Here is a 15,096-nt window from a genome sequence, read left to right as displayed (position 1 = left end):
AAAGTCTGAGATCTGATATTTATATTTGAGATTGATATTGAAGAGAACAAAAGTTTTGTATCTACTGGGGACTTAGGTTGAATGTGAGGATCATTTCTGATTTTCCMTTAAGTTCAGTGAGCTGAAATCGGCTCCCAGCCTAATCGGTTTTATTTAATTTTAAGCCTAGTTGATTTTATTTTAATTTTCACCACCTTATTTTAATTTAGAGAGCACACTCTTAGAATCCTTGGGTTTTTGSAGTCAGGAAGCACGGTTTGAGAAGAGCTCTAGATAATTTCTGACAGTGACATCAGAATGCAGAAGTTACACTTGAAAGAAGGGGCCACTTAGGAATTAAACCTTTGTTTATATTGCATTGAAAATATCAACAAAATCAATTTTTCTGTGTCAAACTTGATTCTGAAAGACCCATTTTTGCCTTTGGTTACCTAATGAGGACAATTTTTCCACATTTCTAGTTCTAATAGATTTTTGGAGAAGTTGGCTGGGAATGCAGCTGCTGTGAGGGCTGAGGCAAATTAGGATAATTATGAGGGTGAGAATSGAAGCAAATTAACAAAAGTACTCTGCACTCTAATTTCAATAATAATTTCAGTGACAACAGCAAAAACCTTGAAAAATAAATTAGATTCCAATTAATTTAAAAAAATACTTGTGGCTTTTCATCGCCTGTATATAACAGAAGTTTTAAATACAGAAACATCAAGGCCTAGGAATAACCAAGTTTTGTTGAGCAGTGATATTTAATAAAAATCAATACTTTTAAGATTCTAGACTTTAAAAAAAAAAAAAAACCTAAAAACCAAAAGACAAACCACCTGAAACAAACAAAAAAACTCCCCAAACCCAAACCAAAACAACAAAAACTCAAACAAAAAGAAACAAAACAAACCAAAATATCCCTGCCCAGTGAGATATTCCTTTTTCTTCTGCAGCCCCCTCACCACTTCATGTATTAGATTAATATAATATTGGTTATTATCAATAATAGATTAATAATTTATTAGTTTAAAAAGCAGAATGTGCTTCTGTAAAGCAGCATTAGGAGGTTGATTTGGATTTAGCCTTATTGTAACATACAGGTTGTAATAATAACAGTGGATATAAGTTCTTTTTTATTATTCTGAGTGGAAAAAAAAGAAACCTATATGCAAAAAATCTGAATTTTTGAAGATGAGGRGCGTCCTGTTTGAAATGTTGAAAATTGTTTGAAATATGAGTCATCCCCAGCTCGCTTGTGGCTAAATTAAAATTAAATGAGTTCAGCAATAACAGACTAAAAGGAGCCCCAAACTTGGCTCATGATTTTCTCAGAACTGCTGAGTTTAGCAGTGAATTGTGTGAAAAATGTCATGTGTGTTCCTTCCTCCTCGCCGAGTGTTGCTCTGCAGCATTGGCATGGAAACTTCTTGTTTTCACCTCTTTTTAAAAGAAATGCCCAGTTTTTAGATGTGTTTATGTCAGTGCTTTGCATGCAATAAATGTTCCCTGCTTTTTGCCTTGGTTGAAGTGAACTTTTTTAAGCCTCAGCTACAAAAATAAGGAACTTGGAGGCTCAAGAGCCAATGGTTTTTCACTTTGAAGACAGTGCTGTGCCATCTGCATCCAGATATAACCAGATAAATAAGAGCTCAGGCTGAGTTTGGCCCTTTGGGAGGCAAATCCTGCACCTGCAGCAACTTTTCAGACCAGAAGGGAGAAGTGGCATTTGTCTGCAGYTTGAATGCTTTTGTTAATTTAAGAAACAACATTGCTGCCTCTAAGCTTTTTAGCTGCTTGGAGCCATCCAGAGCTTTCTGTTGGTTTACTGATCGAATTTTTAGCACTAAACACTGTTTTCGTTGTAATCCAAGCCCTGGGAGAACTGCAGTGTCCATCTATGTTTAGCTCAGGTTTTTTGGCTCTGCCTTCATTCCTCGGCCACGCYGAGCGGGTTTGGTTTCCCTCTCTTYTGGGAAGAGGTTAAATTGAGTCATTGGACGTCTTGGCACCACGGGGTTCCAGTCCTGGACACCCTTCAGCAAATTCTTCATGGAGTAAATCTGTCAGGACCAGACCCTTCAGTTCCATCACCTTCTCCCCTACAATTTGKATTTTGATGTCCACAGCAGATAATCTGGTTTAGCTCCTTTATTCTCACCTGTTTTAATGGCAGCTGGGTTTTCATTTCTTKCTTGATGTTCTCCTCCAGTCTGTCTTTACCTGAGGATACAGAATTACTTTTCATTGCCCCATTTTTATTTTATTTTTAAGCAAGGGTGAGGGCTGCCTGGGTGCAATGCTGCTTTATAAATCACTAAGTCTGATCCAACAGAGTTCCTTTATTTTTCAGTAGGCTCTTCAGAGTAGCCACAAAATCTGCATTCATTTTTCTGGTAAAGTGCTTTTGATAAATAGATTAAAACCCAAAATCACACTTGGGATAATGCCGAASATTATCAAGTGCGTGAAAAGTCTGGTTTTTTTCCCTTATGAAAATGAGCTGCTGAGTAGGAGCAAGACCAGTGGGAACATTGAAAATATGGGATGTTTCTGCTCTCAGATGTGTCACGGGGAAGAGGGAATGTCAAAGATTCTGCTGAGATGAAGACTCAGTTGGAAACTGTGGAAGAAGCTGGGAAAAAACTGAGGTGGAATATTCCCTTAAGGATTGGTTGATGCTGAAATAAATCTATGTGTTTAAAATACTTTTTAAATTTACAGTGCAACAGTTTAAAGGTCATTAAAGAGGTCAGTAATGAAGGAGTGTGGTTCTCTAAATCCACCTCAATAAAAGCCAATTTACTAATTAAATTGAGGAGACGGGTGAAGAAATCCTCACTTCAAGCTTCACCTTCCCACCTGCTCATCCCTGAGCTGGCCCCGTGCCTGTGCCTCTCCTCCTCCTCCTCKGGGCTGCTCCACGCCTTGTCTGACAATTCCCTTTGCTTGGAAGGTGACACTGGCATGGCCTTTGTGGCTCTGACCCCCAGACACTGAGAATAAAGGCCAGATTTGATTCTGATGGAGAGGAACTTCACTGAGCAAAGTGACTGAATCGATTCTGCCTCTTTTTCAATTATATMCCCTGACAGGATGTTGACCTAAGATGGTATTTTTTGCCTCTTCCATGAGCACAGTGTAATCTAAAGGGCAGAAAAATCTTGTTTTCARAATGACTTCAGGTTGCCTCCTGGTGTGTCTTGATTTGTCTCCAGTCTGTGCCAAATGCTGGTGTAGATGATTAAACTCTCATCCTTCCTTGACACCAATCATTCCACTTTTTCTGCTAAAATACCTGAGAGCAGCATCTCTTCTTCTGCAACAGCTGGAGGCTTCCCAGCTACCCTGAAAATAATTCCACCACTTTCTGCTCTCTTACCCTTTCCTGTGTCTAACCTTGGGTTTCTCTTGCCTAAACAACCTTTTCATCCTTTTGGGCTCTTCTCTGGTTTCACACTCCACCTGATGAAGAAAAAKGGTGCCTTTTGAACCATACAGAGTGAGAAATTTGTGACACAGGCATTTCTTTCACACTTCAACAGCACCAGGCTCAGTTCTTGAGTCATAGTTTATAAGGGAATTTTTTGGGTTGATCTCAAAGGCTGTGCAGGATTTATGTCTTGAGATAAAAAAGAGTGTGAGGTGGTTGTGGATTCAGTGACTGGTTCTGAAAAAAAAAAAAAAAMAAAAAMCAAAAAACCCAGAGGCAGAGGCTGSTTGAAGTTTGAAGGGATCTCTGGAGGTTCTCTGGTCCACGACCTTTAGTCCAGGGCTGAAGTCAGGTGGTTTTTGGGTATCTTCAAGGATGGAACCCAGCCCAAATGATTCTGTGATTCTGTTACAAATGGAAATGATAGAAAGGTTGAAAATGATTTTAGTAATTCCTCAGTGGGAAATGCATYTGTTCTGCTCAGTCTGTAGACAGCAGAAAACCACTTCTTATTGCTTTCGCTGGAATTCCATGAGGGGAAAAWTTTATTTTTTGTCATTAACACAACAAAAGCAGGAATTAGATGGAACAACATCAAAAATGTGATTATAAATTTCAGTCTCTGTTTTGCAGACACAAACATTTTTGGATAGAAATTTCTGTGCTGGGCTAAAATATTTGATGGCTTTATGGTTTGATCACAGTTTACCAAGAATGAGCCTCTTGGTCATGCTAAAGCTTTTATTTTTGAGTCCCTGGAGGGTGGGGGGGCCCTGGCATAGGGTGCCCAGAGAAGCTGTGGCTGCCCCTGGATCCCTGGCAGTGCCCAAGGCCAGGCTGGACACTGGGGCTTGGAGCAGCCTGGGATAGTGGAAGGTTTCCCTGCCCATGGCAGGGGTGGCACTGGATTATCTTTAATGTCCCTTTCATCCCAAACCATTCCATCATTCCATGATCTTTGCTTCCCATAATGCCTGTTTACTTTGGGAATTGWATTCTTGTGAACTTTTGGCTTCTGGAGTTGGCTTCCCCCAACCTGGTACCATCCCAAAGTTCCCAAGGAAGCTCTTGTGGTGTGTTCTTGTTTCATGAGAAACAAGACCCCAGGCTGATGAATGTGACCCAAAGCTACCCTGTGGGTAAACCCAGAGGCAGCCCCAGCTCTGGGCAATGGCTCATTGCCTCATTCCCTGTTCCAGAGCCGACAGCTGGAATCGGAGACCGGAACGACCGAGGAGCACAGCCTGAACAAGGAGGCGCGGAARTGGGCGACGCGGGTGGCCCGCGAGCACAAGAACATCGTGCACAGCCAGCGGGTACGTGTGGGGAGAGCAGRGGGATTGCGAGGGGCTGCTGCAGGCACCAGGGCTTATCTGGGGGGTCCAAAGTCTGTTCCACACTAGGAAAATCCAGGAGGAATTTGCCATCAAATGTAATGCGAAGACAGAGAATTAGATGTGAATTGATCAGTTTATTTCTCCGTCTGCGGCTCAGCTCGGAAGAACCAAGGGCTGTGTTCGGCCATCAGGCAGCTGGATTTTACAATGTCTTTTAAGAGAATAAAGGCCAAAGTTCCTTGCTCTTCCCCAAAAGAGCCAGCCAGGGAGGGAGGGATCTGCTGTGCTTTCACCACACCCTGCCAGTTTCTCATTTACCGTTATGATTCCAACCCCTGAGCRCAGCATCAGCTGGAGAAAAACAACACCCACAATACTCTGACATCTCTGGAAGGCTCCAGGCAGAACTCAGAGCCCCTTCCAGTGCCTAAGGGAGCTCCAGGAGAGCTGGAGAGGGACTTGGGGCCAGAGCTGGAGTGTCAGGACAAGGGCGAATGGCTTCCCACTGCCAGAGGGCAGGGTTGGAGTCATCGCCTTTCTTTCCTGGGACGGACCTGTGTTGGCAACGCCAGCACCCAATCAAACAGTAATTTCACTGGTTGTCATAAATATATTTTTGCTGATATTTACTCCATCTGTGGTTTGTTGCCTTATTCCTGGCAGACCCTGGAAGAGCTGGAATGCCACGGGCCTGTGATGTCCGAGCAAACCCGAGCGGAGCTGGAGCAGAAAATAGAYGAGGCCAGGGAGAGCATTCGCAAGGCTGAGGTAAGAGGGAAATGCTGGCATTTTCACTTCCTTCCCACAGGTAGATCTTCGTTACAGCTGATTCATTTAGTTGGTGGAAATGCCTACTTTTGGCATCAAAAATCAGGGAATTTTAGATGTCTTTTTTTTTCCCTTCATAGTGTGTTTGTCAAATGTAGTGAACGAACTACATGAAACTGCAGATCAGAAGACTARTATTAAAAACACCTCCTGATGAAGAGTGTTGCCTTTTCCACTGCCAGAGGTCAAGAATCTCTATATTTAGGGGTTTTATGTGAAACAGAGACAAAAACAATCTCAGGTATATTCAGTTCCTTCTGCTTGAGGGAACTAATACCAGAAAATTGTAATTTCACCTCTGTCTTTATATTTTTAAGTTCTAGAAGCAACTGCCATGTGCTGTTGTAGTGGGTTTTGATACACAAACTGGTTCTGGCTGGTGATGGGAATACATTGGAAATAATCCTTGTATCTCTAATTTTATTATGAGATGCTTTTAAAGAGTTACAGAGGTTTATGAGACCTGTTGTGAGTTAAGACTTGTGAAAAAGATTAACTTCCTACTTGGCTGCCAGAGTTGRGTTAGGAAAAGTGAATGGTTTTTGTGACCACTGAGTGAAAAACCCCATTGCAGGCAGCAGGAGCTGATCTGGGTTGTGGATGAGTGAGTTCCTTAATTAAAACTGTAGAACAAACCTAATTGTTTCAATGAAGTGCTTCTCATACCTCAGAGTACCTGATGTAATTAGGAATGTGATTTACAGGTGAAGGGGTCAGAAAATACAGAGTCAAATTATTCCTCCTCCTGGCAGGAGAACTAGCAGGCTTTCTTTTTAAAGTAAATGTAGAATATGGTTTTTTTTTAAAAACCTAAACCTTACAGAAAGTGGTGTAAAAACCTGTTTTGAGTAAATTATTTCCAGCAGRCCATACTCCAAAATACTTGTGTATGTATGTATATAGTTAATGATTAAATCTGCAAGCATGGAGAGCATGAGAATGAAAGATRAAAGCAGCAGCAGCAAGAAATAAAWTCAGGACAAGAAATTAMCAAGARGAAAGTTCTYGCAGCAAAATATTATAAAATTAAAATAAATTACAAATTTAATCAGTCTGGAACTTAAGTGGCTGAGGATAGAGGGAAAGTGCCAAGAAGTGTAAGTTTTTTATATATATAAATATGAATTATTTTCTCCAAGAYATGTGTTTCAGCTAATACAGACAAATATATTTCTGGTTTTCCAGTGTGTTGGAGTGAAGCCATCCTTATCTTTCTGATATTTACCACGTGCCCTGTTTTACATGGAAATATGGTGCCAATGCCAAGTACTTGAGGATGGAAGTCAGAGATTGGGGATTTWTAGCAACTTCTTTCTCTTTTGCTGCATATTTTAAAGACATGAAATTATCCCTTCATTTTTGGAATGGTGTAGAAACAACYTTTTGGGACATTTCTGTGCTGCTACCGAAGTTACAGCATAGCATTGTTTATGTTTTTTAAGATAAGCCAGTAAAAGTGAATTTAAGTGCGTTTAGGGAACTTTTATTTCCACTTAGGAATGGCTTTTTCTTTTAGCCCTGGGAGTCCCTGCTCTTCTAAAACTGGGCTCAATAACAGTGATCAGACAAGGGATTTTTGCGCACACAAAATCCTGGAGAAGAGCAGGAGCTGGAAACTTTTCTTTGGGAATGCAATTGTAATTCCTTCCAGTGTGTGAAAACCAAACATTCCTGCATATTTAAGTGCAACTGACTGAGTTGGAATTGCTGAGGTTGGGTTGGGGAGTGGTATTTGTGCAAAAAGTTATTCAGGCTGTGGGGAGGCTGTGGAGTTTCTTCTGGTGCCACGTTTGAAGGTGTGTGAGGATGACACAGAGTTTATTTTAGTTTTATTTGTATTTTTCTCTTGAAATGCTTGTTGTTTTTATGGAAATTTTTATGCCTTTTCTATCCCATTTTGGATTCTTGACCCACTCCTTGGTGTTTTTTCCTTTGCAAATTCACTTTTTTCCTCCTATTCTATCTTTCCTGAAGGGGAAGACAGCCTCACAAACACATTGGGATTAATTTTTTCAGCTTGGGTCATCTTCCAGTTTCCTGTTTCCCCCTGGGGWGTTTTATATCCCTGGCAAGTTGCTGCAGTGCCTGTCTCAGTGTGCCATCTAAAGCAGGTTGAGCTGAATCAGGACCTTTTAGAGAGGATTTTTTTTTTTTGTAAAGGGGTTTTTCCAGGGTGTTTTGGGCATAGGTATGCTCATTTCACTGCCCTCATCCTTGGAGACTCTGAATGCAGGGAAATCTAAACCCTGGGAGGAACTGAGGAGCTGTTCCAGAGGGATAATTGGATGTAACAAGCACAAGGATGTGGAAAAAGGTGTAATTTGAAAGTACAGTGGYGGAATCAAGTGAAAATGCGCTCAGGATCAGGAAAGAGTGGTGAATCACTTTTTTTTTGTCGTTTACAAGATGAATATAAACCCTCAGATCGGCACATCCAYAGCTCAGTGGGTTATTTCTGATCTTTTTCTCCCAGGGATAACAGCTATTTTACCTTGTGATGTTTTCAGGGAGCAAACTCCTTGATTAGAGCTGGGGGAAAATTAGGAATTCCAGCAGAGTGCTGCTGTGCAGGTGACACACAGCAGATGTGACTGTAACTCATAACCAGAACACAGAATTTTGTGTTAAAACGGAAAATTTGGGGTTTGTTATAGGTTTTTTATTTGGTTTGCTTGCTTGCTTTAGCAGGAAATGTTAGAATAATGTTAGATTTTGGGTGATTATACCTCTGGCACTGGCAAAGAAGTGAAAACGAGTGTAGTTAATGATACCCTGTGGARTTTAGATCCAGAGGGATTCCATCCTTGTCCCAGCAGCATTGAACCACTTGGATAAAGACAAGCCCTGGGAGCGCATAGTGCTCCTTCAAATTGAGGATGGCACAATTCAAGCATCAGCTGCAAAGGAGATCAATGAAAAAATTGGAAATTTATACTGCAAAGTGATAATTGATACTGATAAGTGRACATAAAACATTTTTGGAACTCCTTTGTACTCACTCAGCCAATTCACATAACTGAAGTAGAACTACTGTGTTTTAATCTTTGATTTCTGTAACAGCAGGAAGGAAGGAATTGAGATTTCTATTTTTCCACTGTGTGCCTTTATCTGTCAATGACATAAAGTTGAAAGACAAAAAACTTACCRGGAGCAAAACCCGACCCCCCTGGCTGYCCCCTCCTGTCAGGGAGTTGTGCAGAGCCACARGGTCCCCCCGGAGCCTCCTTTGCTCCAGGCTCAGCCCCTTTCCAGCTCCCTCAGCCSCTCCTGGGGCTCCAGACCCTTCYCARMTCTGTTCCCTGCCCTGRACACGCTCCCAAAACTGCCCCCAGGACTGGAGGTGCCTCCCAGGGAAATTCTTCTCTTCTCAGTTTTCCTCTCTCAGACCAAAGACTCCACTGTGGGTCTCTTCCAGCAGTTGAGTTATCCCAGGGGCTGATGTGATTTTTCTCCAGGATGGTGGGAAGTYTCCCATTTCCTCTCAGGTCTTGGGGCCTCCACAGCAATTAATCCTGTTTCCACTCAGTTACAGGGGGATGCCTTTTGTCTCACCACAGGATATCCACAGCTCTCTAGAGTGTTTGTACCAGATCAGATCTAGTTAAGGCTCATTGTGGGGCTGTTTTCTTGGTTTGATCAGCTCAGAGGGGCCATTTTTAATGGTACATAGAGGGCTGATCTCTCCCTCTCCTTGTGCTTGGCTGGGGGTGTTCATTGCTGTSTTGTGGGACAGTGGGAACAAAGCAGATTCCATATGCTTCAGGAAATACATGRGATGGCATCACAGAATCATGGGATGGTCTGGGTTGGAAGGGACCTTCAGGATCATCCAGTGCCACCCYTGTCATGGGCAGGGACACCTTCCACTGTCCCAGGGTRCTCCCAACCCTGTCCAACCTGCCAGGGAATAACCCTCTTAATAAAAAATGTGAATTTGTAAAATGTCACTGGCTGCAATCTTTGGTTGAGCTCAGGATGCAAAGGCCGTGGGAGCTGTGCAGGTGAGCAGGTGCCTTCTCTGCACGAGATTCGTGGGAATTGTTGGTTTTTCCAGGTCAGCAGGTTGAGGACTGGCCTGGAAAAACGCCAGTGACATCCACAGGGCAGGAATTTCAAACTGCCTCGGTGAAAAACAGTTTAGTGAGGGGCAGAGTGACATTTTACACAGCAGATAATGCCAGGACAAAGGGAATGGCATCACTGCCACAGGACAAGGATGGATGGAATATTGGGAAAGAATTGTTCCCTGGAGGGTGGGGAGGCCCTGGCACAGGGTGCCCAGAGAAGCTGTGGCTRCCCCTGGATCYCTGGCAGTGTCCAAGGCCAGGTTGGATGGGGTTTGAAGCACCCTGAGATGTTCCTAGTGCAGCCTCTGCCTAAATCTTACTGAATGTTTTGGCTCTGAAATGTCCATAACATTTTTCACTCTGTGAAGATCCATCCCCAGGCCCACAGAGGAATGTGTTAATAAAGGTTTGCATCCGTTTATTTTATATATTCTTATTTATCTACTTTGAGAATTTGGGTGTTTCTCATTCRGCCCTGTTCCCAGCAGCCTGGGAGCCACTCCTTAAAGACCTACAAATTCAATACTTGGGGATGTTTCATGTTTTACGTGCCTGAGCTTGAGAAAAATCCATGTGCCAGYTGGGCTGGAGCTGTGCAGGTGGACTCTTCCCTGGGTTTCCTTCACCTTGGAATTGCCTTGGGAGAGGCGTTATCTGTGCCAGGGTCTCATTTCCTGTCTGCTTCGCCCCAACAGCCTCATTGGATTTCTCTCCATGCTGATTATTTAGCATATAAATTAACTCTGGAATGGCTGTAGAAACCTCCTGTGTAAAAAAAAACCCACTCAGTGCTGTGTTAAAAAATGTCATTTAGGAGCTCCTTCCCCACCTGGTGCAGAAAAAGGATCCAGATTTTAGGKGAGCTCTGTTGGACAGGATTTATGGTTTTGGTTGGGGTGGTTTTGCCACAGCTGCCTTTCCACCCYAAACCCCAGCAAGGCAGTAAAAGTTGGATTTTTTGGTTTATTTCCTCATACACCCCTRATTTAACAGCAGTGGGCTGTCATTTGAAATTGTATTACATGGAATAAGACTCACTTCGGATTTTGAGAATCTTAGGGCATTCCAAGACTTAATTATAAATAAAATTGATTTATAGTCATGTATATCTRTCACTGTATAGTATCACTGAATTCCAGTCACCCAAAATTTAACTTTACTTGAAGAGAATTACTTCATTTTCATACCTTTTTTCAGTTAAAAAGTCTAGAATTTCAACAGAAAATCTTTCTAAATGAGGACAGAAATAAAGATAATGGCTTTCCAGAAGGTTTTGCAAAAATCTTWCAACATTGATTTCTTCCTGGCTAAAACCAAAGTTTGCCAAATGAGAGTGTCCAACCACTTTGGGACATGGGATAGTGGTGGCATTGGCAGTGCTGGGGGAATGGTTAGACTCCAGGATCTTAGAGGGATTTTCTGCCCTCGGTGATTCCAGGATTCTATGAATTTGTTCCTGCCACTAAAAAAAATATTGCAGTGGAATAAAATATTTCTCACAAAAGATGTTTTAGGTCTCCTCATAATCCTAATTTAATCTGATTTTAGTATCTGACCAAGTTCCTAAATATAACCTTTAAAAAAATTCTGAATTCTTCAGAAGAAAAAAAATCTGGGCGTGGCACTGGGTTTGTTCTGCACCTTGGGAAAAAAAGAAGACAAAACCAGTTTCTTTTTCCTGTTTTCAGGAAAATCTGTTTAAAAATAGTTTTGACAATCCTAAACCAAAACACTGAAGCCACATTGGATGAGCTTTGCTGCATTTCTGTTTAGTTTTTACCCCAACACCTTTATAAATTACTTTGAAGAACTTGGATCCAGGGTGTTTGTGGGATGTGAAGGAACTCGGGGTTTGTTTCTGGCCCTTTTCCTCTCAGAACAGGAACAGCTCTGCCGTGTTCCTGCTGGGTTGCATTTCCATGCCTTGCAGAGCAGTTGTGTATCTTCATGTTGAGCAAGCTGTGGGTCTAAAAGCATTTCTTAATTAAGCCTGGAACAGTAAATAAACAAAACTATTCCATCAACCATGTGGAGCAGCATCAGGTATGTGAGGAACAGATAACAGTGTTTATATTTTTTAAAACTTGGGTGGTTTTGCCTTTCATCTTCTTAGACCCTCCCAGCAGAAGGAACAGCTCAGAGAAGCAGGAACCCCCCAGAAGAGTTTGTGCATTTTTTGTGGGTGGCTGATGGGTTTTTTAATCAGTGTTGAAATATCCCAAGCTATTAACCAGTAATTGGTGACTGTAAACAGCAATTTCACTGTTAAACAGGAAAATGTTTGTCCTGCAGTGAGGCTTGCTAACAATGGGATTTGGGCAGCACCCAGATTTCAGAGGCAGTGCTGGATTCCAGCATTCCTGAGCTTTGGAAGCTTTGCTGCCTTCCTGGAGATGCTCAGCGTTGCTGGGAATGYCAGTGGTCACTTGATTTTTCAAGATATTTTAAGATATTTTCTGGCTGGGGAGATCACTCTGTCAGGAGCACAGCACCAGTGTCCCCTGGGGACCATTCCAGTGGGAGAGAGAGAAAACCAGTGGATCAGCCTTGTCTAGTTTTTAATGTGATGATCTTTCCTAGGGAACAAGGCTTTCAGAAAAGCTTGTGACACGACGTGGTCACCAGTGAAATCACCAGTATTGCCGTTTTTCTTACTTATTTAACATTTTATTCTGGCATCATGAAAGCCTCAGACCCCAGCTGATGTACATGTAGTGGTGTTTGAATGAAGTGTTTGTATCTATAAAATCACAGAGTCATTGAAGTTGAAAATCCCTCTAAGATCATGGAGTTCAACYCAGAACTGCCAAGGCCACCACTGACCCGTGTTTAAATGTGTACCTGTTCCTGTGTGAGAAGCAGAATAAAGTTATACTCCTGGGGGGTATTTTATTTTTCTTTTTCCTGCAGGTAGGAAGCTGTTAATTCTGGTCTACCAGCATAATTATTTAGGTAAAAACATAATCTCAGCCTGTAAATAGCTTTCAAGTGCAGGCCTGACCTAATGCTCTCGGTACTTTTATGGCTTTCTGCAGTGGAATGAAACTCAAAACATTTGTGGTTTGGAACAAACATTTGTTGACTGTTAAGCTCCTGGGTGTAAATAGGGAGGGGGAACTCCACTGGATTTACTGGGGACGTTGAATTGAAACCTCTTGTCAAGTAYAGTCAAGCATCTTGGAGCAGCTTGTTTATTTTAGCTCACGATTTGTACAAACAAACTGCAGCAGAGCGAGGACCAGCATCAACTGCAGTGTTTGCAGCAGCCTGGACCAGTGTTTATTGCTGTGCATAACTCAGCCTAATTGGAAATTGCATAACGAGGTGAACAGCAGAACGGCCGGGCTGGGCAATTCCTTGGTGGAGGCACAGGGAAAATCCTTCTGAACTGGTGTCAGGATATACAGACAGATCAGGGGGAAGCTGCTTCACCCCACAAATATATAGATATATGTTTGAATTWATAGAAATTTATATGTTCAAGGCCTGGTTGGACAGGGCTGGGAGCAGCSTGGGGTAGTGGAAGGTTCCCTGCTCATGGCATGGGGTGGAATGGGATGGACTTTAAAGTCTTTCCAACCCAAACCATTCTGGGATTCTGTGARTTGGTTGCCTGTGACAAGGTTGTTCTTCCTGCCCCATCTGCTCTGTGTTCTGTGCAGCTCTGAGGTTGAAGGGGGTTTGTTCGAAGTCTTGAATGCTTAGGAACAGGAGAGAAGGGATGCACATTAATGTATTTAATGTTTCCTCATTTTCTCAGCTCCCTGAACAATATTTACAGTTCCTGTTACTCATTCCCCTTACAAKGGAAGGTTTCCCTTGAAGTGGAAACTTCCCTTGGCTCAGTGGCTTTGGCTTTTCCCGTGGGAAACACCTCTCAGAGTTGTCCCATCCTCCTTTCTCCATCCCCCATTGTGGGGGAGAGCGTGTGCATGCAGCTGTAACCACATGAGGATAATTTGACATCCTCAATTCTCATCCTATAACTCACCTACTCTTTAAAAATCCCATTTCTTCTAAGCAGAATTTAAAATAATGTCTCTCAAAAGTGGTTTGATTGAGAATAGATTTAAAGTCACCTTCACAAATAAAGTGAAAATGGAGACATATTTAGGGGTTCAGCTTAATAAATTTATAGTCAATTCTGATTTATTTTCTTAGTGGAAAGATATGATTCTCTGATTCTGTAAGTGCAGCAGCTTGGCAAAAATGAGAAAAAGAGCAGTATCACTTCAGCTCAATACAAAATGTTGTACAGAATAAGGATTTGCGTAAGAAAGAAAAATCTACATGGCACCATTGGCATTTTAATTCACTGTACACATAATCCTCATAGTCTGCTGTGCTTCAGCCCCTGCTGAAAAGGGAATTGCCTTCTAATGTTGCCTGGACCCATCTGTTTTTGCTGGTCTTGCTTGGATTTCCAGTGCTGCTGAGAGCTTGGCATGTCAGGGATCCTGCAGTGGGGTGCCAATTCATACCCTGTGGGTAGGGTTGGAAGGGAGATAAAGGAGGTGAAACTTCACTACTTGCACAGTAACATCCTAAAAACGACCAATGCTGTGAAAGGGAATGCAGGAAAAATTCCAGGGTGGTTCAGTGGGTTTCTGTTGTTGCCTCCATCAGTGACTCACTGRAGGATTTTTGGGAAGTCACTTGATTTCTGCGCCTCTGCTGAGCAAGTGCAGCAGGAGGGTGTTGAGAGGGCTGGACTGGACATAAATATCCTCAGTTTTATTCCTGGGTTTGCCCTCCACTTCTTGATGCAAATCTGCTTTTCTTGAAATCCTGAATTTCTTTGTGGTACTCTTCCCATGGCTCCTGTTTAGACTGTGAACTAATTTGGATCAGAGTGGTGGTTTGCCATGAATCTRTTCAATCCTTGGCTCCATCGGCCGGTGAGAGTGCCAGGATGCTGAAGTGGACCCAGCTGTCAGAAAATCTCAATTTTTATGCTGTTCTGAAGACAAAAATCCTGACACTGTTGCAGTGCAGTACTTASTTAATTTTGGGATTATTAACATACCCTGCTTCCATAACAAATGAGTTCCTTGTGATCTCTGGAAAAGAGCCCCTTTTGGGCGTTAGGGGGTTGGTGTGTGTGCATGGAATGGGATTTATTTTTGTTTCACATCCAGTCTAGTGCCCACCTGGAAGGGTCTGCTCTGTGGGTATTCCTAGTTTAAAAATTCTGGGAAGCACTGRGTTGTTACACTTTCAAGCTKCACTGAACCACCCAAGTGTGTGAGYKGGGAGTGAGCRTCAACCCAGAAGTGTTATTTTAAAAACACCAACTTGTGAGACTGGCTGGGCCTCCAKAAAACCATTCCCTGTGCCTTGGCTCACAGGAAATGAAGAATGGCACTCATTTCCCAGGCAGCAGCTTTGGGGGCTGTTCCTGGATCAGCAACCCCCCCAGGGCGAGGTGTGGTGGCGAGGGAGCCGTGAC

At 42.6% G+C, this 15,096-nt stretch overlaps 1 protein-coding gene across 1 annotated transcript in view; it reads left to right on the top strand.

Moving 5' to 3' along the window:
- The window catches only part of FCHSD2 (FCH and double SH3 domains 2), a 122,703-nt gene that overhangs the window by 96,322 nt on the left and 11,285 nt on the right, over window positions 1-15,096 (top strand). The window contains exons 11-12 of the mRNA XM_057368141.1: window positions 4,615-4,731; window positions 5,416-5,520. Of these exons, the coding sequence (XP_057224124.1) occupies window positions 4,615-4,731; window positions 5,416-5,520 (222 nt within the window). The remainder of the gene's footprint in view (window positions 1-4,614; window positions 4,732-5,415; window positions 5,521-15,096) is intronic.

Source organism: Malurus melanocephalus, unplaced genomic scaffold (assembly GCF_030028575.1).
Source record: "Malurus melanocephalus ecotype Western Australia unplaced genomic scaffold, MMel_1.1 scaffold_89, whole genome shotgun sequence".
Taxonomy (NCBI): Eukaryota; Metazoa; Chordata; class Aves; order Passeriformes; family Maluridae; genus Malurus; species Malurus melanocephalus.
The sequence above is the reverse complement of the archived record's forward strand: the minus strand, read 5'-3'. Positions and strand labels throughout refer to the sequence as shown.